General features: G+C 39.1%; 1 protein-coding gene across 1 annotated transcript; it reads left to right on the top strand.

The window, feature by feature from the left end:
- Positions 1-8678: 8678 nt before the first annotated feature.
- On the top strand, positions 8679-17123 carry IBSP (integrin binding sialoprotein; the record flags this gene model as incomplete). The annotated part of the gene is made up of 6 exons (XM_082838122.1): positions 8679-8732; positions 8823-8873; positions 8971-9048; positions 12600-12662; positions 15854-16027; positions 16590-17123. The coding sequence occupies 6 exons, from the start codon at positions 8679-8681 to the stop codon at positions 17121-17123; spliced, it is 954 nt and encodes a 317-aa protein (XP_082694248.1).
- Positions 17124-24364: the final 7241 nt, after the last annotated feature.

The raw sequence follows: 24364 nt of genomic DNA, 5'->3' as shown, positions 1-24364 counted from the left end.
TCTAATCTATTCAGAGGTCATAAGAGATAAGCAATCAGCCCCAATAGAGAAGGGTCATTACTATCACAGGAGTGCTTTGGAAACATAGAAGAGGTACCAACCTAGCCAAAGTGAGGATAGGAATAAGGACAGGCTTCCTGAAGGATGTGACATCAGAACTGAGTCCTGGCTGACTGGTCAGAGTTAGACAGACAATGATAGCATGTGCAAAGGCCCAGGGGAAAAGACATGGTATAAAGGGAGAGAAATGAAATACTTTAGTATGAGTTGAGCTTAGTGTGAGACAGGAAAGTAAAGGGGTGGGGCTGGAGTCCTATGTAAGAGTCAGATCATGAATGGCCTTCTATGCAACTCTGAGAAGTTTAAATTTTATCCTGAAGATCCTAGAGCCATGAGGAATTTTTAGCAGAGGTTGAAAACATATTATTGAAAATATGTTTTAGAAAGTTTATTTTGGCCAAGGTGTGAAAAATGGATTGGAGAAAAAGAAAATAAAGAGGTTCTTGTAGTAACCCAGGTGAGACAACAGTGGCCTCAAGTAAGATAATAGTTGTAGTGAGGGTGGATAGAAGTAAGATTTGAGGGCTGTGGAATTGACAGGACCACACTGGGATGGGAGGGGTAGGGGACAGACAAGTGATAAGAATGACTTGCATTGCTAGCTTGAGCAATGAGAAGGAAGGGTAGTTGGGAATTTGAGGTAATTTTGTAACTTCCAGGGGGAGATTTCCATTATAAGTTTGATAATACGTTATGACCCTGAAGCCAGGAGGAAAATTCGAATAAAAAAAAAGAAAAAAAACCCAGCAGATGGGTAAGTGAAGCCATGGGAACGAAAGAGCTCATCCAGAGAGACTCTGGAGAATGTGAAGAGGAGCTGGACAAGGACAGAACCCTGAAAATATCAACATTCAAAAGACAGCTAAAGAAAGAGGAGCACTTAAGAGCAGTTGAGAAAAAGGAGGCAGGGAGGGAAGAGGAAACAGGAGAATGCAGTACCAGGCATGCGGGAGGGAAGTAGAAGTTGTGAAAGAGGAGGAAACAGTCAGTGGCATCTGCTACCGACACCACCTAGGAAAGTGACTGAAAAGTGTCCATTGCAATTCACCAGCAAGAAATCATTGGCTAACCAGAACGAAGTCATTGGTAACCTTTATGAGATAAGTTTCTACAGAGTTATGGGGGCAGAGGCCATATTGTAGTGGGCTGAGAAACAAGTAGAAGGTGAAGAAGGTGGGTTATTAAATGTTGACAACTCTCAAGAAATTTGACTGTGAAGAGGAAGAGAGAAATACGTGAGTAGCTGGGTGGGAATGTGTATGGATGAAGGAGGGTTTTTTTGGTCTTTGTTTTATAAAAGAGACTTGAAAATTAAAATTCCAGTGAAAGAGAGCCAATAGGTAGAAGCAGATGGTAAAGTAGAAAGAGAAGTGCTTGGGAAGGTTGTAGAGAGATACAACCAGACTTAACCTTCATTCACTTCTCCTAAATCTTGAATAAAGAAGATTTGGAAGGAGACAAACAAATTCAGAATCTTCCCCTTGGAGACAGGAACCACATCACAGAGAACAGTCTGTAAGTACCCTGCCCTCAGTCTACTATCTGCTAATAGCATTGTGTGCTAATCTTCACCGTCTCTTTATCAAAGTGCAAGGAATTAATTGATATATCTCATTAATGTTCACCTGAGGTCAAAATCTATGAGAACATCAGTCTCTTGTAAATAACCACAGATGTGGTTTTCCTGACTCTGTATCTAGCAATGTAAATAGATACAGTCCCCGCGCTCTAGAATCTCACAATAAAAAACAGATGACACAGACACACACATCACCACCACCATTACCACACAAGGGCACAATATTACAGTAAGAGAACATGATGGTTCTTAAATAGGAATTTATATTAGGTACATGTTTGGTATTTGTTTTTCCTGGCTATGGAATACATGAAAGTTTTGCTGGGAAATTGAGTGGGGTTAGGAAAAGCATTACTTGACTTTCACATAAACAGTGGAGGTCTGGGAGGGAAGAGGGGGGGGAGAGCTTGACTAGATTACAAGCTCTAAGGGGAAAGAAACCTGTCTCTTTTGGACCCCACCACCCAAGCTTACTAAATGAGTGACAGCAATTGACTGATTATATAAAGTCTTAGAACCAGAGACTTACTGATGGAAAAACTAGGCAAAGGTTGAATAGGTAGGCTTGGATGGAGGGCAAAATGCATACCGAATATCAAAAGGTTAAAGGGGTATGACACCTTAGATTGGGCAGAAAAGGGTCCAAAGATGAAGTATCAAAGAGCAACCAGGCTGACGGTGAGGTAGCTCAGGAGAAGAACACTATAGGTGTGAAGGCTGTTGTCCAAACTACATACTACCTTTTGGTTTCATAGAGAAAGATACGGAACCCTTTAGGATTTAGTAAGAACTAGAATATTGGCATAGCCAGGAATTTTAGCATTTTTCTCATAGAAAAGAGGAAATTTTGTCATTTATTCCAGAAAATTTTAGGTTATTAAGATTTCAATTAAGAGCTGCTAAGAGACTTCACATGAAAATATGTCTTGAAAGTATTTCTTTACTTCTTAGACTTAGTAATTAATAAGTCTATATAGAGCATCTTGAAATATATTCTAGCAGGCAAGACGTAATAAACGATATTGGAAAGGAAAGCTGGGGGCAGACTTTTTGGGCTGAGCAGGTCTTACCCGAGGTCAAAAGCTAGCAAGAGACAGCACCAGGGCTTCAGCTCAATCTTTGATTCTAAATCCTGCGGCCACAGAAGTTTTGGTAAGGGGAGATAGGCAACATGCTCACAATTAGAATATTACTACTGATATTCTAACCTGGCAAGAGGTAATGAGGACTTGAACAAAGGCATAGGCAACAAGAAAGGAGGGAGGAGGATGGATTTCAAAGAAACTGTGGGGGTGGTGTTAATAAGATTTGGTAACTGAGTAAATGTAGCAAGTAAGAAAGAAGAGTACATCACAACGAGTGTAGGGTTTTTCCAGACATGACTCATCACACGGTGAAACTTGGTTGTGGCATCAATGATGCGAATGTGTGTTCATATGCCATCTAAGAGAATCAGCCCATAACAGCCTGTTTAAATAAAGACCATCGTGATGATGAGACCTTAACAAAAGGTGTTGTTGGGACAGCCCTAGTTATAAACAAAAACAAAAACAAAAAGCAGTAAGAATCTTTGGTTTTGTTTCTTTTTTCCTCTAGCACTACTTCTTAGAAAGAATGTTCCAATAAACTTGCATGAATAAATCTAGTCAATTTAGAGTAGCTATAGGGCTGCTGGAAAGGATATATCAGGCTTAAATGACTCATTGAAGGTAAGAGATTACAGAATATTAGAAATAGAAAAAGTCTTAGAGATCACTTAGTTCAATCATTTCCATTAAAAAGAAACCTGTATAGGTCACTTCAAACATATGCAAAGGTGAAGAGCATAGCGTCATGAATCGGCATTGACTAATCATCAATTTGATGATTGTCAAATTTTATTTATTTTTTGGCTGCGTTGCGTCTTCGTCGCTGCGCGCGGGTTTTCTCTAGTTGCGACGAGCGGGGGCTGCTCTTCGTTGCAGAGCGTGGGCTTCTCACTGCGGTGGCTTCTCTTGTTGCAGAGCATGGGCTCTAGGAACGCAGGCTTCAGTAGTTATAGCACACAGGCTCACTAGTTGTGGCATGCAGGCCCTAGAGCGTGCGGGCTTCAGTAGTTGTGGTGCATGGGCTTGGTTGCTCCGTGGCACGTGGGATCTTCCTGGACCAGGGATCGAACCTGTGTCCCCTGCATTGGCAGGTGGAGTCTTAACCATGTGCCACCAGGGAAGTCCTTTTTCTAAAACGTATTTATTTATTTGGTTGCGCCGGGTGGGCTCCTTTGTTGTGACATGCGAACTCTTAGTTGCAGTGTGCACATAGGATCTAGTTCCCTGACCAGGGATCGAACCCAGGCCCCCTGCATTGGCAGCGCAGTCTTAACCACTGCACCACCAGGGAAGTCCCGATGATTATCAATTTATATCCAACCTTGTTTCATCTTCATCCCCACCCCAAGATATCTGTTTCATCCATGAGTATTTTAGGTTGAATCTCTAAAAGATGAGCATTCTTTTTAAAATAATAATAATATCGTCATACCTAAAAACTTAACAACAATTTCTTAATCCCAGAAAATATCTGGTCAGGACTCAACATTTCTCCAGTTGTTTCATAAATTCTCTAGATATGTCTATGTTCTGAAGTCTCTTAAATCGACAGTTTCCCTTTCTTCCTTTTGTATTTTTTCTGCTAATAAGATAGAAGCCAGGTAATATGTCTGATGAAGTTTCCCACTTTCTGGATTTGGCTGAATGCATCCCAATGGTTTCATTTTACGTAGTCTTCTGTTCCCTGTATCTTCTCTAACCTGGTAGATATAGAGGCTTCATCAGAGTCAAGTTCTATTGCTTGGGAAGAACACTTCACAGGTGAGGGAGGAATGCAATGGCTGGGTCTTTTTTGGTGTGAAAATCCCCTTATTTTTAAAAGATGGCTTAAACTGAAGACTTCTTGGGGTTGAGTGACTCACATATTCATAGAACAAACTTTCAATCTTTTGATTCTCAGTTCTCTACTCCTTTTATTATATCTTATACTATTAACTTTAATATTAAAGTTAATACTATTAACTTTGATAGTATACCTTATACTATTAACTATTAATCACTTACTGATTGATTATAGTATACCAATTGCTCTGCTAGGTATTGCATGAGATATGGCCGCACCATTCTCAAAATTACCCAAGTCCTAAATCCAGAAATCATCCTCGGCTTCTCCACTTCTCTTACTTCTACTAAGTCCTGTTAATTTTATCTATTTAACATTGCTTTCCTTTGTTCCATCCTTTCCATCCCCACTGCTACCGCTTTAGTTTAGACCTTTATCATTGTTTTCCTGGACCACTAAAATAGCTTCTTGAAACTCCTCTCCTCCATAACAATCTTGCCTTCCTCAACGCAGCTCTGCCTTATCAACAAAAGATTTTTCCAACTTGCAAATCGAAATATATTGTTTTTCTGCTTTAACCCTTTGGAATTCTCTCATTTCCATGATGGAGTCCCTACTCCTTAGTGCAGCCTAAGGCCACTCGCTCATCTGGTCTTTGCCTATCTGACCATCCTCATCTGTCCCTACTTCCACTCACTATATTCCAATCTACTGAATCACTGAAGTTTTCTGAATGTGCCAGCAGGGATATATAGTGATGAAAAGTAGACTCTAGAATTAGACAGACTTGACTTTGAGCCCTAGATTCCCCATTTACTAGCCATGCAACCCAGGGCATACTTACCATCACTGTATGGTACACTGTGCTAGTATCAGTAGCACAATCCTCAAAAACTTAGTGTAAAACCTTTACACTCGGCAATATGTTTCAGGAAATGTATCTTAACATTTTGACATTTAATTATACCAATTTTAATTTATGAGTCTCTGAAGCATATTTCAGGAAAAAAATATAAAATAATTGATAGTAAAGTATTACTTGTTTATCAGGTTCTTTCCTTTATTATTTAGTATCTTTTTCTTTTTACTAAATTAATAATGTAGGATTGTATCTGATTATAGTAAGTTTTCCTTCCTTTCAACATAATGAAAATTTGTATAATTATGAAATGTTTAAATGGTTAAATCTTTTGCTATTTATTTTAATTCAAATCCAGTATATTATTATATATATTCAGAACTCAAACTATTCATCTTCATCTAAACCTTCAATTAAATTCCACAATGCAAACCTCTTGGCACTAGAACCACAGTTCATGTTTATTCAGCTGAGCTTGTGTCTTGAAAAAGTGTGGAAGTTCGGGGGTTTTCTGGTGAGAATCCACATTCTGACATCACCTTGACCATGACAGTGATTGGCTGTGGGAAGGCAAAGAAGAGTTTATAGCCTGAAAGAGCAAGTGAATGAGTGAGTGAGAGAGCAGAGGAAATACTCAATCTGTGTCACTCACTCCTGGGAGCCTGCCTTCTCACTCCAGGACTGCAAAAGGGTAGGGTTTAATATGACGACTTGATTATCTTAAAATCAAACACGCCACATTTCACATCTCCGGGCTTGGTTTTGAACTTTTTATTTAAATATGGATATTAACACATTGTATAGAATTGCTATGTAATTTAACACTTGTTTATCATTAAACTAGTACCTCATGTTTTAGATTCTTTCCAAAAGGCTGAGTTTATTAACCTAAGCATGTAAATAAGTTCTTATTATGATGTACATAAACTAGAAAATTATGCTTCCTACTTTCTACCTCTGTACCTCACAGATAACTGTTTGTTTACTCATTCTGATGCATTCAAGGTAATCTGACTGAAATACTGTTTTGCATTTACAAATCTGCCTCGATGTATGTTGATTTCTCCATCAATTATGCTTAACCTGTACTTCAATTATAAACAGTATTTTTCAGTATGTTATATATTTGGTTTCAAAGTGTTAGTATCTTATAGCTCTAAAAGCAGAATGGAAAAATGCATAGTACTAGGGAAATAAGAGATGTTGTTAGTTTATACTCTTCCCAATAAAAACTTGCAGTTAGATTCTCAAAACAATCCTTTAAAATTGTTTTAATTGTTGTCTGGATTAGTAGTGGGCACTATAGAGGTCTTTGCTCTTGATGAATCACAAAGTAAATAAAATGAGACTTATGTAGGCAGCCAATTGCTACCTACATGAATCACTTGTTTCCTTTTATATTATTCCTGTTGTGTTTTCATCCAGTTGTTTTTATGGTTTGCAATGAGAAAATCTGCTACTCTGAACTCTTTCTACGGTTCTCCATATTTTAGTTTTTAGCTCTTTAAGATACTGTAATTACTCCAACTCTTTTCATACAGCGGCAGAGCAATAATCTTCCTGTGTGTTGATGGGCTCCATCATGGGCGGCCAAGGTCAAAGTACTGTTCAGAGCCCCTCAGTAGCAATGAGAGCTTCTTAGACAGATGGGTCTCCTTTAGGGGAAACCACTTTATCCCCGCGTGGCCATCAAGAACTTTTGCTAAAGTAGACAGGATGGTGAGCCAGTTTTCAGGCACCAAAATCAAAGACCCACTCTGCCACAAAGAGAGGTGACAGAGGACCCCAGACAGCTTCTCCAGGACTCTAGCCTTACTCTGTGTAACGTTTATTTTAGCGTCAGATACTCAATAAGGATGCAATAAATCGTGGCTAGTGACGATAAAATGCAGAATCTACCTTCAGTGTATAGTATATGACATGCGTTTCATACATTTTAAATATTACTTTTCCCAGTGTGTTTATGGGGAAATTCCCATTACCATTACATATTGCTTCTAAAATGTTGCCCAAACTGTCGCTCTGGAGGAGAAAGCACTCTCAGTTAAATGTGTTTGTCAGTGCAAGTGCTGGGTGTTAGTGGCTTTCAGCTAAGTTTGTTCAACTTCTATTAAAATAGGATTTTATCAAATAGAATAAAATTAAGATTCGATTTCACAATCGCTTTCCTTTTACCTATGAGGAATCTATGTGGAACTGAGATCTTGGCCTGGCTGCAAACCCCAGGACTGTTCACAATGTATTCCTATTCTGACAGTTACATCTTCAATTCTTCCATAAAACTGAAGTCTCCATCACGACTATCACCCTGACCTTGGAGAGCCCCACATCCATTCCATGACAACCTCCCACATCAGTGATGGAAAGCTTAAATGGAGCTGGAGAACAATGTAACTTGAAATGTCCCCTGATATCCCACGATGAACTCTGATAACTCTTCTCATAGAATCATCCTTAAACATGGAATTTGGGTGCTACATGTTATGAGAATAATACTTCACATGTCATGGATCTTTTCACACACATAAAAAATATCAAGTATTCTAAGATATCCACGGGAAAATGCCTCCTAGTCTACATTTTACAAACAAACTTTTTATTATTTTATTTTATTTTTTTTTGTGGTACGGGGGCCTCTCACTGTTGTGGCCTCTCCCGCCGCGGAGCACAGGCTCCGGACGCGCAGGCTCAGCGGCCATGGCTCACAGGCCCAGCCGCTCCGCGGCATGTGGGATCCTCCCGGACCGGGGCACGAACCCGTGTCCCCTGCATCGGCAGGCGGACTCTCAACCACTGCGCCACCAGGGAAGCCCACAAACAAACTTTTACTTCAAAAGCTATAGAGAAGCTGGAAACAGCCTGTAGGATAATTGGCATAAAAGCAACCATCTGAATGTATTCAGTTTTTGCTTAGTTTTTAATTATAAACAAAACAAACAGGTCATCTAACTGCACTAGCTAATGTTTCTACGTCAAGGGCATCAGGAGGCTTCCACGCCCCAACATGAAGTACACTGAACATGCAAGCCTGTGGCAGTGATGAAATGGTCTTCCACTGACAAATCAGAGCAGACAGGTTAAAACCAAATATGGAACTCATGATTATTCAAATAGATGGATAAAGTCACTCTTCTACCACTTACACAGAAGGAACAATTTGAGAACAAAAGCAGAAATTTGGTCCTACTTAGTCAAAACTCTAATTGGACAAAAATGAAAACAATTAAATACATCACTAGTATGAGCAAAAAAGGGTACATTCTTAGTTTTACTCATTAACTTTACCACCTCATTCATTCCAGAAGCAAAATGAAGACGGCTTTAGTTTTGCTCAGCATTTTGGGAACGGCCTGTGCTCTCTCAGTAAGTTCTTTATTCAAAACCTATGGTTATTTCCACTTCTGTCTTTTTGTATTGAGAGAATATGTAATAATTGAATGCTCTTTTAAACAGATGAAAAATTTGCATCGAAGAGGCAAATTAGAAGATTCTGAAGAAAATGGGGTAATTCACCTTAGCATATACTTCCTTAGCTTGACTACACTCCCTCTAGACTTACTGCACATGAAACATGAATGTACCATTTATTGTGTTCATGCAGGTCTATAAGTACAGGCCCCGATATTACCTTTACAAGCACGCCTACTTTTATCCTCCTCTAAAACGATTTCCGGTTCAGGTAAGTGTACAACTTAATTTTCCTTCTCACCCATTACAATTGAAAGGGAATCAAATTTAACTGTAAAACACCTAAATTCAACTCTCCCTGAAATTCAGCCAGAAAGACCACTGACTACAGAGTTTGTTTTTAATATAATAAAATAAAATTTATTCCTAAGGTTTTCTTGTAAAGCAGAGCCACACACATAGAGAGTAAACTCACTTGGGCCCAGTCTAGAGTGACATCATGAAAGCACACACTGCAGAACATTGGGTTCAGGTGTTTTGTCTAATTCACTGACGAAAGTGGACAATTTTATCAGTTGTTGACATTTAAGTCAGTGATAAGGCCACTAATTGCCGTATTATACAGTCATATAACTGTTTTATATCCAATAATTTAGACGCTTTTAATTTAGGGGGAAAAAATTGACTTCATAAACAACAAAGAGCATTAAAAAAATTCCTGATAGCCACTGGTTTGCTGAAGAGTTCCTTAACCTTTGACCGGTGTAGTTCACAGAACAATACAGCATAGTGGAGCATAACTTTAATGGAAAGTGTAGCTCAAGCATGCAGAGGAAAGAGAGAAATTCATGAAGCAAACTAAAAACCTCGTGAGAAGAACAAAACATCCTTAAAACCTGTAAACAAACAAACAGAAAATAACTAAACACTAAAAATAAGAACTTCTGTTTTTACTGAGTTACCTGTGAAGAGGGTTCTGAAAACTAGAGGGTGTGGTGCTGATTTTAAATAGACAGCAAACCAGAATTGTGCTATTTTTATTACTATACAGTCTGGGCTCAGGGCACCAATTATGCACCATCTGACCCCCGTCTCCTGAGACACTAAAAGCAGTAAGGCCGCTGAAAACGATGCCTTAGCACGGTGGCTTGGCATAGTATCCTGCCATATGTTGGACTAACCCACTTCCAGCTCATACAATGGGAGGAAATGATCATCTTAAAGTATTTCTAGCACCACAATAATTATGGGGAATGCGTATGGCCACAGAAATATGAGCACCAATGATACAAGAGCTGTGGGTTTTCAGAATTGCCGTCCATTCTTTGGTTTGCCCATAAATAAACATTGCTCATTTGAAACTTCGTCGTCTTTCTTAAACTTAAATGGAAATGATAATACATTTACGTTTCGGACTACCTCTTCAACTTTTCTAAAATATCATATACTTGGAGGTATTCCCACCTAAAAATTTTTATAGATATCTACGTGTGGGCCAATTCAAATGTCTGTAGTGAAAAGATAGTAGGAGAGGTAATAGTTTTCCTTACTGATAGACCCAAAGTTCATAGATTTTTAAGCAGATCTTTAATATACAAAATTTCTACAGATTATATGCAGATAGATTTATCTCAACCAATGTAGAATTTGTAAATAAGACAGCTGTTTTCAAAATATAATCCAATAAAATATATCTCCTGATCCAACAGTCTGATCTAGTATTGATGATCTATCATCCCACTTTACAAAGTTTGATTTCCAAGATTTTTCTCCTTACATGTCTACTTATATGTTTCCATAGCTCCTTATTATTTATTTCCTTAAGTCTGTTAAGTATTTAGTGCTCAGATTATCACCCCCAAATGCATTAAGCTGCACTGGCTTTGAAGTTCGTGTTTTATTCAAACTGATCTGTGTTTATATATAATCTTTTCTAAAATACCAACTTGCATGAAATAGCTTATGTTGATTGCAAGGCTGTCAGTCCATTGTAGCTTATCTGCTTGACTACAGAAATGTAAGTATCAATAAGCTTAACACCCTAAGCATTTTTAACTGAGGAAATTGTTTTTTTATGATTAAAATGATATTTGGTTAGTGTGTGAACTCTTAGACAGCAGGGACTTTATCTTAAATTTCTTTTATCAGACTCATCTCAGTTATCACAGTACTTGACATGGGGAACTGCCCATACTTCCAACTTCCTCTCTTGCTACGACCTTCATTCTCAGTACAATGCCTGGAATATATATTTTGGAAGTGAATAAATGCAGTAGGGATAGAAGTTGGAAGGAGTATATGAAAGACTTCCAGAAGAATCAATAGGACTTATTGACAAGTTGGTAATAAGGTGTAAATGAAAGAAAGGAAAATAAGAAATGCTAAGTCTTCAAGGCATTTCATGCAGTTTTAAAACTGTCCTCACTGCAGATACTAATTGAAGAGTGAAATGGTTGGAGTAAGATGAAAGCTAGAGGTAAGGAAAGCTTGTAAAATGACTAAAACATTCCCATTGAGACAAAGTATGCTGTCCTCTCTATATAATTTAACTAACAAACAGAAATAGTTCCAATAGAATCTAATGCTTTATTCACCTCTGGGCTAGGGGAGGCACAGCCATTAAGGTCATAGCAGTGGAAGAGCAGGTCTAATTATTCTCTTTTCCACCCAAGATTATTCTTGGCTCAAGGAGACAAGCATTCCTTTCCTTGGGTGGATGGCTTGGCCATCTGAAGAATGAGCCCAACAGGGAGAGCCCTGAGCGGGGCTGGGACATGAATATTCCCTCATGTTGATCTCTAACCCTAAGGTTCTTCCGCAGCTATGTTTTCTAAGACCGACGGTACTTAACTGAGTCACCAGAATCAAAGATAAATGTACAGAGCAGAAAATGACAGAATCTTAAGTTAGGTATCTACTCGTATACTTAGTGTCATTAAGGAGTGGTTGCAGAAGAAAGAAGGAAAATTCAATTTGGATTAACATTGGGAGAAAGAGGAAAAATCTCCTCCACTGTCTTAAAGGCTCAGATAACAGATGTTTAGATATACCTTTCCTTTTAAAAAGTAGCAAAGCTCATTAACTTATAATTTTATTTTTATCTGCAGACTCCTTGGTTTAATTTATTCGCATTCAATATTGAGCTTTTTAGAGGAATGGTACTCATAAATTTCCTAAATGAGTAAATGAATTTTTCTCTTATATAACTTTACACACACACACACACACACACACACACACATACACTTCATTTTAGGCATTAGCTTTAATTAGATTAAAAGGTACTAAAAATTATATGCAAATTTAATTTCAAGTCAAATTCTAAGTTAAATTCACCAAGAGAGCTCATTATTTATGAAAATCATCCAGTAACACCTTATATTTTGTAAAAAGCCTAGTTATCATTTCATTCATATTTTATAAAGAAAATAAAACAATGAGATCGATGTTTTAGCTCAAGACTTGCCGTGAACTGGCTGGAGAACTCACAACCATGTGGGCTTAGATTCCTTCTTTGTAAAATAAAAAAATGGACCAGGTAGTTCTCATTCTCTCAGAGCTAAGCCATTCTGCCATTCATTGCTCTCGTTTTTACGTACAAAATATTTCAACACACTGTCAATGCTTTCGAGGTTAAAAATGGAATATTTCAATGCATATCTCGATCACTGTAAAATGCCCCTTTCTCTCTAACCTTGTGTTGCAGATGTCCAGTCTCCTCATATCTTTCTCACAGTAGCATGAGAACTGTTCTAAGTAAATAAATATGTATGTACATATATATTCATATGTCTATGAATTCATGTATACATTTTTTTTTAGAGCAGTAGTGACTTATCTGAAGAAAACGGAAATGGTGAGAGCTCAGAAGAGGAGGAAGAAAAGGTAAGGAATTTCTGCAGGTTTTTTTCATAGCGAACCAGGCAGCACAAAAAACAAATAGAAAACTAGTCTCCTGTAGTCTACACTCAGCAAATAGACATTGCCAGGTTACCAACTGCCCACAGCCTTCTATTTTGGACAAGGAGAATATTATTTAAATGAGGATTAAATAAAATGACCTGCTTAAAACACTATTACAGTTTGGGGATAAAGTTACGTGTAAGTTGTATATGAATACAAAAGTATCTCTATTTTAAGTGGAAGAAATGTAAATTCGGAGAGGAGGCAAGAAAGTATTATTTACATTTAGGCGGATAGAGCACGATGGTAAAAGACAAATATACAATAATCCTAAACTTAGTGCAATACTTGTTTTAATGACTGAACTTTAAAAATTCAGTTTAATCAGTGGGTAGTATAAGAAAGCTAATCTCATCTCCTCTACAGTGTTATTGTGATTCATCTGCCTTTCTTGACTCACAAAGTAGGGCTGTTCTTTCTGATTGGAATTTTATATGTCTTTTTGTCTACTAATAAAATTCATGTTTTCATAGAAATGCAAATGCTCAAGATGTATAAATACCTTCCTATATAGTACTACAAATTAGTATAGTTCATGGCTAAAATTCATCTATATAACTTGGAAATTGTGCTAACATGTTTATAACTGACATTCTTGCCCATAGAAACATAGTAATTAGGTACAGTTTCCTGGGTAGTCAATTATAGCTATCCACTGGTTTGGGAACCTTCTAAATTCAGGTATTCTTAGATGCTATTTATGAAGGGACAATGACAGTCTAAAATGGATCAAAATGTCTGCTCAAATGGATAAACGTCTGCTCTCTTGAAAACAAAATGGTGTGGGAACTTTAAAAGTGACGCATAATTAGTCTGATTTTTTTTTTAACCATAGAAGTAACTTTTTTAGTACCACAATTTATCCTAATAGCTTTTAAAGGGGTACCTTACAAGAATGTCAAGCCAGTACCAGGAAAAATGCCACCTACTAAATGCCACAAAATTTTGCCTGGAGTTCCACATAGCGATCTTACACAAGAACTAAGCTGGGGTAATCCATTTAACTACAGCTGCTTGCTGTACAGAGATTGTAAAATTGCCTTACCAGCTAGATTTCCCAGTTAGACTGCATATCTTTTGACAGTGGTTCTTCATTTGTTACGATGGTGGTTGGGATGGAGAAACATTAAGGTTCCTTTAGAATTCTGATGAAATTTCACGTACTCGATATTTTACCAACAATCTCTGAACATTTCTGGTCCTCCCAGAACTTATCTGCAAACTCCCCATGACCCAGGAGGCTAGAGGCCATAGGTAACAATCCTCGCTTTGGGGGTCAACAGTGCTGTACCCTCTTTTGCATCTCTTCACACTGCCCAGCCCAGTTTCTTATACCTATATAGTGCCCAGTCAATATTTGGTGGTTTGGTTTTGAAACTTCAGAGGAATAAATGCTCCAAAGACCATTCATTCAAAGTGAGAGTGGAAAACTGGATGAAGAAAACTGGGAGTCTTCCATCCTGAAGAGAGTTTAGAACCTCTTTTGTCCCCGTCTCTTCCTGAAAATGTCACTGGCAATTCAGATTAAATACAGAGTCTCCAGGAATTGTATTCCCATGAGAAGGTGCTTAGGCATATCTTCTATTTGGTGATCATACATTTTTTTCCCCTCTCCTAAATTATTCAGTCTCACATTTATAAAACTTTTATTGAAATATAATGTACATAACACAATTATCGTAAGTTTAGAGATGACTGAAATTTCAGAAATTGAGCACTTAAGGGTAACCAGCACCCACAGAAAAAAGCAGCACATGTTTTGTGCTCCATCCATCTGTTAATCAACCACCACCAAAGGCAACTGCTATGTTGACTCCTAACAGATAGATTGTTTCTGGCTCTTTTTGTGTTCCATATATATATATATATGTATACACACACACACACACACACACACACACACACACACACACACACACACATGTATGGAATCCTGCAGCATATATTCTTTTGCATGTGACCTCCACAATCTCTTGAAAAACACATTGAAATAAATTCAGTTTTCCAGTACTCATTTAAAGTAAATAAATTCTGTGTATGAATTCCTGACTTTCAATATTAGCTGTGAATTACTTTGAGAGGTTACCTCGATCAACAAACAATTGCCTAACAACATGGAGAAAAGGCAACATAGTAAAATGTTAAAGATGATAATAACATTCATTGAGGAGTAGTGATTTTTAGAAAACATCTTCCTGCAATAACATAATATATCGCTAAGGATTTCTTGGAGTGTTTGATTTCTTCTTTGCACAGAAAAATTGTGTGTCAAATGCCTGACATCTTTTGAATACTGCCCACATCTCAAAACTGGCTTATGTATTGGCAGATGGATGTTGAATTTAATATGTCTCTTTTTCTTTAAATACTCCTGAAAGTACATGAAATACATTCACTTCTTTTTGATAGTAAATACGACACGCAATCAACTTGTTTGAAGAGAGGGGCTTCTATAAGGAATTCTTTTCTGAAAAAATATCCTAGGTATAGTGTGGACAATTCACATAAATCCTCCTTGTCATCAAAAACGTCATGGTGCACAGAAAGGGCCCAGGTTTGTTTTTGTTTTTTTAATTAGAAAGATACAGTTTCGTCACTTACTGTGAGACTTTAAACACGTTATTTAACTTTTCTGAGCTCACTTTCCTTTTCTAAAGGGTGTGAGTTACAACCCTACCTTAAAAGACTGCTCTAAGGAATTTAAAAATAGGTATAAAGTTCTCAGCTCATTTGTCAGCAAATACAATAATTAACGAACTGTCATGTCGTAGCAGCTATGAACAAGACGTCCAGAGCCTAAGCTATGTACTGTATGATACCATAGAGTCAGATATGCTGAAATTATTACACAAATATTTTTGAACTGATTAAACGGAATACATAAATATCTAAAACACACTATAGTGAGGTAAATAGTATGAGAAAACTTTGAATTGAGTTCTGAGAAGTGAGAGGTGCAAATGGCACAAGAGGAAGCAGAACTGTCAACACTGGGTGACAAGCTGGCGGAGGGATACGGAGGACGTTCTTTCCAATAATGGTTCACGACTACAACAAACCTTGAGTTATCTTCTAGCTTACATAAATGTTCTTGCTCTGGACACTTACCCCAGGAGACTTCAAATGAAGAAGAAAACAATGAAGAGAATGAAGATTCTGAGGGAAATGAAGACGAAGAGTCAGAGGCTGAGAACACCACCCTTGCCATTACCACACTTGGTTACGGAGAGGAGACCGCACCTGGAACAGGGTATATAGGTCTAGCTGCCATCCAGCTTCCCACGCAGGTAACAATTCCTCCAAGATGTTCAATCTGCTCTCATTGCTTTACTGAAGTCTGAGGTTATCCTGACACTCTACACACAGTATTTTATATTATCTTCATTAACTCAATGAAAAAGTAAGAGCAGGTACAATGTCCCTGTTCACAAATAAGGAAAGGTTTTTCCCATGGAAGTTCTCTTTCCATGTTCTTATACTGACTTTCAATATTATCACAGAAGACTAAGGAGAAGCATCTTAGCAATGGATAAAAGGTCCTGAGAGATGCCATAGCATTTCTGGGAAGAGGATTCCAAGACAGAGAAAGTGAGTAGCAAAGCTACAGAAAGCATCTCCCACAGAGACTTATTTTATCAGGTACCTTTTTCCTCCCTCAAAACCCAATGACAAAGGTACTAATTCTGAATTTTTAAAAACCCACCAATTCTTTGGTAACTTAAATTGGCTTCAATTAAGAATTACATGTAGGACAAGGCTGTCAGTACAGCCTATGTTGGATGAAATAATGGCCTTAAGTTTTATGTTTTTCACACCTAAATTTGGATTCCTTCAAACTTTCCCTTATAGGCTGGGGATATAGGAAAGAAGGCTACAGAAGAGGAGGAAAGTGATGAAGAAGGAGGGGAAGAAAATGAAAATGAAGAAGAAGTGGATGATAATGAGCAGGGCGTAAATGGCACTAGCGCCAACAGCACAGAGATAGACAATGGCCACGGCAGCAGCGGTGGGGACAATGGAGAGGAAGAAGGCGAAGAAGGTGTCACCGAAGCCAATGCAGAAGGAACCACAGTGGCTGGAGGCCAGGACAATGGTGGCTCTAAGGCAACTACCTCTCCGAATGGTGGATTTGAACCTACAGCTCTACCCCAGGAGATCTACGGAACTACCCCACCACCGTCTGGGGAAACTACCACCCCTGGATATGAGGGGGAGTATGAACAAACAGGCACCAATGAGTACGACAATGGATATGAAATCTACGAAAATGAAAATGGAGACCCTCGTGGGGACAATTACCGAGCCTATGAGGATGAGTACAGCTACTATAAAGGGCGGAGCTACGACGGCTATGACGGTCAAGATTACTACTACCACCAGTGAAGGCCCAGACTGGGATGAATTCATCCGTTCCGGCACTTTGTGTGGTTACCGTTTTCAAAGTTCAACTCAGGAAGGTGCAATATAACAAATGTGCATATTATAATGTGGAATGGTGCTGCCGTTCCAAAGTGGTTAACCAATGCATGAGATCGTGTGTGACTGAATATTTTGAGGTTGTAGTTCTATAAATAGTGTTTTTAACGTGTTTGCGCTAATGGCTAAAACATACCCTTTGTTCGAGCGGTGCTTCTTAGAAGAGATTCATTGACATCAGTAACACTGTATACAATAAATGTGTAGTTCTCTAATCACACTACCTATCCATCACTGTATATTAGGTTTAATTATCATCCTCATGTATTTTGATGTGACCTGTATGTATATTCTATCTATGGGTTTTATCACAAATAAAAATGCAATCCTTCAAATGTGTTATAATTAAGAAGAAAAATGAGAGATTCAGAATGAAAAAAAGTGAGACCAGTGGGATGATGATTCAGCTAAAGTATGAAAGTTTACTTCCTCTATGGTTTAAAACTGAGAAGGACGATAGACATCTTTTTCATGGATAAATCAACATAACTAAGATTTTGAAATGCTTGTGGACGGGCTCAGCCACATATATCAGGGAAATAAACAGCTTTTATTAGAGTTGCCAGATTTGACAAATAAAAATGTAGGATGCCTAGTTAAATTTGAATTTCAGATAAACAATGAGTAACTTTTTAGTATAGGTATGCTCTATGCAATATTTGGCATTTGTGAAATATTTGGGACATATTTATACTAAATAAATGATTCATTATCTGAAATTCAAGTTTAATTGACTGTCCTGTGTTACATCTGGCAGCCCTACTCCTATCGATTTGGTTCTAGGTGGCATAGCAGTGGGATGGGGTAGAAAACTCTTATACATACGCACAAACATCAACCCATCATCTCCTTACTCTTTATTTTGAAAAATTCCAAGCCTTCAGAAAAGTTGGAAGGCTAGTACATGAGCACCTAAATTCACCCATGGTTAACATTTTGCCAAATTTATCTCTTTCTATTTCTGTGTGCCTCTCTTCATATATATACACACTTCTTTGCCAAGAGTGATTGCAGACATCACGGCATCACAATGTTCACCCCTAAACACTTCAGCATTTAGTATTAGAACAAGGAATTCTCCGACCTGGCTGCCATACCATTCTTATTCTCATTCTCAAGAAATTCAACCTAGATATGATAATATTTTCTAGTACACAGTCCATATTCAAATTTTCCCAGTTATTCCAATAATGTAATTTATTGCTAACTCATTTAACCCTCACAAAACTCTGTCAGCTAGGTTTTATTGTTATCGCCCATGTTATTGACAAAGGGGCTGAGGTACAAAGAGGTTGAGCATCTTGCGCCAGGTCACAACTTCAAAGCAGCCGCGTAGCTTTAGGATCTGTTCTCTTGACCGTTAGCGCGTATTCATTAGGAATGCTATATTCATTAGGGCATATTCATCAGGAATGGATGTTGAGCCATGAGTGGGCAGGAAATCTCTAATGATAAGGCACTGCTGAAAAAACCAGACGTCCTCCATCACAATTTTCTTAGAACCAACTATGTTTTTTTATGACTTGAGCCCTAAAGAATATTTTCAGAGCAAGGATCCTCTGATATTTTTCAGGTATTTTGGTATACCTTTCTATATAGGTAGATTGGTATTGTGCAAAATGCACGAGCCCTGGAGTTACGTGGGCTTGAATGATGGTGTTACCGAGAGTAAATGAATTTCCTTCCCTAGTCTTTGTTCCCTCACATCCTACATGTGGAGTATACTCAGTGGGTTGCTGTTTAGAGTCCGACCCGTTACGAGCTACTCAGATCATCACCTCTCTCCTCTCCAGTCCCTTCCTTTCTCCATCTAAACATTTAGGTGCATCTGATTGTAATAGAATTACCTGGTCATAAAAATTGTCTTTTGCGAACTCATAGATCATTTTTTTTCTTGTCCTAATGCCTCCTTGTAAGCAAAAGCTTTTCATGAGATGGAAGCCTTGGGAACAGTGTGATAAATACTATTTATTCAGCAATATAGGTAATCTTTACTCTTTATTTGTGACATTGTCACAAACTATCACAATATATCATAGAATCATCAAATCTTAGATTTGGCCAGCCACAGGGCACTTTGCTAAGACTCGGGTTGGACTGCAGTCAGTTCTTGCCCACATGGTCTATATGGAGACCATGCAAGGTTGTCAGAGAGCTGCTCTTCCATGTGCCTCTTCCAGATACCAAGGTTTGGGAGACTAATGAGTGTCCTAGACCATTTAAAGAACATTGACCACATGGAGAGTTCAGATGGGCTTAGCATGAGAGAGGGCTACTTATGTGAGATGATTCATGGTGACATGTAGGCCCTCACCAAGCAATGGGATGCTGACTGGCCTCCCAGCTCAGCCCACACCCCAGGGGTGGATGGTCTTGGGGTATTAGCATGGCCACAGGGTAGCTGCTTCTGAGAGATGACTCTGCCCCTCTCCCTGTGGTCTCCCTAGGCCCTATCCCCTCACTTCAAGTCCCTCTTACCTCCTCCAACATGATGCCTCAATCAATATCCTCCCCAGCTGGCAACCAGGGTGAGCCATGTTTAATCCGCAGGGAGCGCTGAATATCCCCCTTCCCCATTTCAATTTATTATTGTTACATAAATTCTATACCCTGCCTCTTTCATGGCTGACCCTGCTGATTTCCTATCACCCTTTCCTCTCTTAACAAGAGTTTCATCTTGCAAAACTAAAGCTTTACTTTTCAAAGTAATTGCTTCTGCTGAGAGTTTCAAGAGCCTATTCAGAACTGAAAAACAAAACACTGACTTTCTTTCCATTTGGATTCCTCTTATTAAAAAAAATCCCAATCCGGGACTTCCCTGGTGGTCCAGTGGTTAAGACTCTGTGCTCCCAATGCAGGGAACCCTGGTTCGATCCCTGGTCAGGGAACTAGAACCCGCATGCCACAACTAAGGGCCTACATGCCGTAACTAAAAGATCCCACATGCTGCAATGAAGATCCCACGTGCTGCAACTAAGACCCAGCACAGCCAAAAAAACCCCAAAATCCCAATCCATCTCTAGGCAAAGTGAATCCCTCTGAGTGACAAAGAGAAAAAGTAATGAAAGTGTGAGAAAAGCAGAAAAATATAAATATATTCTTTTGAAAAGGATAGTCTAATGTCAAGAAATATGAGTCTTACTTTTAAAAAAGAATCAATATTAATTAAAAGGAAATCATGAAGCAATCACGTGGACCTTTTGTTTATCCAAGTGCAAATACTTGGAAATATTTTCTGCCCTCAGTGGGTTAGATACTCATTAACTTGGTTTGTTGTTCTAAGAATAAAAGTTCCATGGAAGATGTATTCTGTTCTTTTTCAGGAGGCTTTCCCCCTGCATTTCATAACTCCCAGGGTCCAAGAAGATAAGACCTTCATCAGTGTGCACAGAATTTTGTCTTATCACTTTTTGTGTGTGTGTGTGTGGTACGCGGGCTTCTCACTGTTGTGGCCTCTCCCGCTGCGGAGCACAGGCTCCGGACGCGCAGGCTCAGCGGCCATGGCTCACGGGCCCAGCCGCTCCGTGGCACGTGGGATCTTCCCGGACCTGGGCACGAACCCGTGTCCCCTGCATCGGCAGGCGGACTCTCAACCACTGCGCCACCAGGGAAGCCCGTCTTATCACTTTTTAAAGCACAAATTCAACTTTCACTAGTTTAGTCATGGGTCAGAAACTTTCTCTGTAAAGGACCAGATAAGTAAATATTTTGGCTTTGCAGGCCATATGGTTTCTGTCACAGCTCTTCAAATCTGCCATTGTAGCAAAGACCACCATAGACAAAACGTAAACAAATGGGCATGGCTGTGGTCCGATGAAACTTTATTTGCTAAAACAGCTGTTGAGCCAGATTTGGCCTACAGGCCATAGTTTGCTGATTTCCATTTCGGATGACTATAAAGTCATAACCATAGAGAACTGATTAATTTAAAATTTTAGCTGTGGTTAATCACTTAGGATATAAACAAACTATCAGTGAACTCACTAAAGATGCAGCACATTTTCTCATATTTGATACAGCCATCTGTGAGCTATCTCCTTTCTGCAGCTGCTTAATAACATGCTTCTGACACTTCCTGGACCTGAACACATCAAGAATGTTATTTATGTCTAATAAATAATATTTGAAGATAATATTTTCATTGTCCTAATTATCTTTTGAAATTTTGTGACAGAAATTGTCAGGTATGTCTAACCCCTTAGCCAGCTGAGGGAAAGTTTGATTTTGATTCTAGCTGTAGGATAGGGATGGGGAATCAACAGCACAACGTAAACCATTACTTACACTGTGTAGAATGAGTTATCATCAAGTCCAGTACTGCTACGGTTAATTCTATGTCAACTTAACTGGGCCAAGGGGTGCCCAAATTAAACATTTTCATTTCTGGGTGTGTCTGTGAGCATTCTTCTGGATGAGATTAGCATTTGAAGAGGTGGACTCAGTAAAGTAGATTTTCCTCCCCTATGTGGGTGGGCATCACCCAATCAATGGAGGGCCTGAAAAGAACAAAAAGGCAGCTTCCTGCTTGGCTGCTTAAACTGGGACACCTGTCTCCTGCCTTGGACTGGGAATGACACCAGCTGCTCATCTGGCGCTCAGGCCTTGCGATTCAGATTGGATTTACACCACTGGCTTCCCTGGGTCTCCAGCTTTCAAATGGTGTATCATGGGACCTACCAGCTTCTGTAATCATGTGAGCCAATTCCTCATAATAGGTCTCTTCCTATGTGTATAACCTATGGGTTCTGTCTCTCTGGAGATAAACAGACTAATACAAGTACACCAAACATTTTAAGAGTAATTTTCAGTGAATTCTCAATACCTGCATTGCTATCGGGACTGACTCAGGCACCCTGTATTCTCCAAAGACAGCTTCGACACTATCTCCCCTTCCACAAGTCTTCGGCAATGTGACGTTGCCACTTCTCCCCAAGGTGTGGAACATATACCTGCTCCTTTGAATCTGACTGCTTTGACCAATATCATGACAATGACTCTAACAGTTCCAGGCTTCGCTTACTTCTGTTTTCTGCTCTTGAGAGCCTAGAGGGTCTCAGGAGCGGGGAAGCCCCCTGAGAAAGAGCAGAATGTAATTTGCATGGGAACCTCTACTATTAGACCAACAAATCCAGTTCATGAGCTTTTAACCCACTGAGTATTTTAATCCTGAGCTACCACATGAGAAGTCCAGTTGGTTCTGCTGGAGAGAGAGGTCATATGAAGAAGCAACAAAGCACCGTCTTGGATGTGCACCCAATCAGGTCTTCAGAGAAGTCCTGCACCCATCCCGTCTGAGTGTCCCAAATGAGAGATCTGAGGATAGCACAGCTGAGCCAAGTCACCCCACAGACACTTGAGAGAAAACAATCAACGGGTGTTTTAAACCACTAAGTTTAGAGGTAGTTTGTCATATGGCAATAGATAACTGAAACAAGAACAGACAAGCATAGAAAAAATTCTGAGAATTTGTGAGAATTAAGACAGTCATGAGAGGAGAGCTAAAATAAAATGGTAACACAATACATATAAACACGAAGTTTAAAACCTGAGAAGACAAGATATGCCGAAATGAGGTAAGAAAATAGTATGTGTCCAATACGATGAGTAACTAGCTGGTATATGTCACCATGTTCTGTCTCTTAAGAGGATACTTGGTCCTGCAAAACGAAATGGCAAGAACTATTTGGGAATGAGAGATATTTCCCTCCTGAGGTCACACAACGAAGCCTTACAGCTTCTTCCAGCAATGTCGCCATGTCCTGAAGGAAAAGCCTCGTATCATTATAATTACATTTTAACTACACCCTCTGAATTACACTTTAAGGTGTAGTAAGACATCTTTCTAATATAAAAATAAAAGCAAATTATATTGACATGCCTTCCCTTTGCCAGTAATAGCTGAATGGGTAAACAAATAGCCCAGAGAAATGAACACAGCTAGCTTCATGCTACTCCGTGACCCTTTGTGGTTCCGTATCTGGCTGAAATTTTTATGTACTTCTGTTGAAATTCCCAAACACTAAGAGAAAAAAATAATAAAAACTAAAAAAGAACCCCATAATTTGGAGGTAGATGAGAAAGTTGGTTGTAAGTGACGTTTTAAAAAGTGACCTTTTTTAAACTCAGGATGAATATTGATCCTCATGAATGAACATATTTAAAACAGAAACATTTTCTTCTGCTAGAGACAGGGCAAGTCCCAGCACACCCATTTCACACTCTCTTCTGGAGATGAATGGGGAATAAACGATTCTATGAAATGCCTAAAGCCTTGACAAATCTGTAAGGGTCCATATGGTAAAGAGGAGATGCTCAACAAGGGCCCTTCTTTTCCATTCACAACACTGTGGAGATCCCCCCACTGTTTCAGAAGGGAAAACTCAGTATTTGTTGCATATATAAATTAGAAAATAGAGCGTTATTTCAGTTAGTCAGAACCTATGGAAATATGCACAGTATATATTTATCTCTAACTGCCTATGATGATACAGAGAAATGTGTCACCTAATAATGTTAAGAATAAGTTGGGGACAAAGATCCCAGAAAACAAAAAGAGTTCTTACTATCCTAAGTTTTAAAAAATGTATATCAAGGGCTTCCCTGGTGGCGCAGTGGTTGGGAGTCCGCCTGCCGATGCAGGGGACGTGGGTTCGTGCCCCGGTCCGGGAAGATCCCACGTGCCGCGGAGCGGCTGGGCCCGTGAGCCATGGCCGCTGAGCCTGCGCGTCCAGAGCCTGTGCTCCGCAACGGGAGAGGCCACAACAGTGAGAGGCCTGCGTACAGCAAAAAAAAAAAAAAAAAAAAAAAAAAATGTATATTGAAACAATTGGACCTAGAGCACAAGTATAGAGAAGATGGATGGGAGGTTCCAGAAATAGATGGAAAAACAAAACAAGACAAAACACAAAGCCTCACTCCTGGATGAGGGTCCAGTAGCTGGAACAGATAGTGTAGGTTCCTAGTTAGCTCATAGTTTATGATTGTTCTCAATAAAGTGAAGGGTAAGAAATGAAAAAGCCAGCACAAGATGAAACAAGTTTCGTGGACTATTTCCATCTGAAAATCTCTTTGAGGAGCAGCTCCTTGTGTCAGCCCGGCCCAGGAGATTCCAGCCAGGTGCATCATTGGTGGAGATGTCTGTTCTTGAA

This window comes from Leucopleurus acutus (assembly GCF_964270905.1).
Source record: "Leucopleurus acutus genome assembly, chromosome: 4".
NCBI lineage: Eukaryota > Metazoa > Chordata > Mammalia > Artiodactyla > Delphinidae > Leucopleurus > Leucopleurus acutus.
Note: the sequence above shows the minus strand (reverse complement) of the source record. Positions and strands in the feature narration are given on the sequence as shown.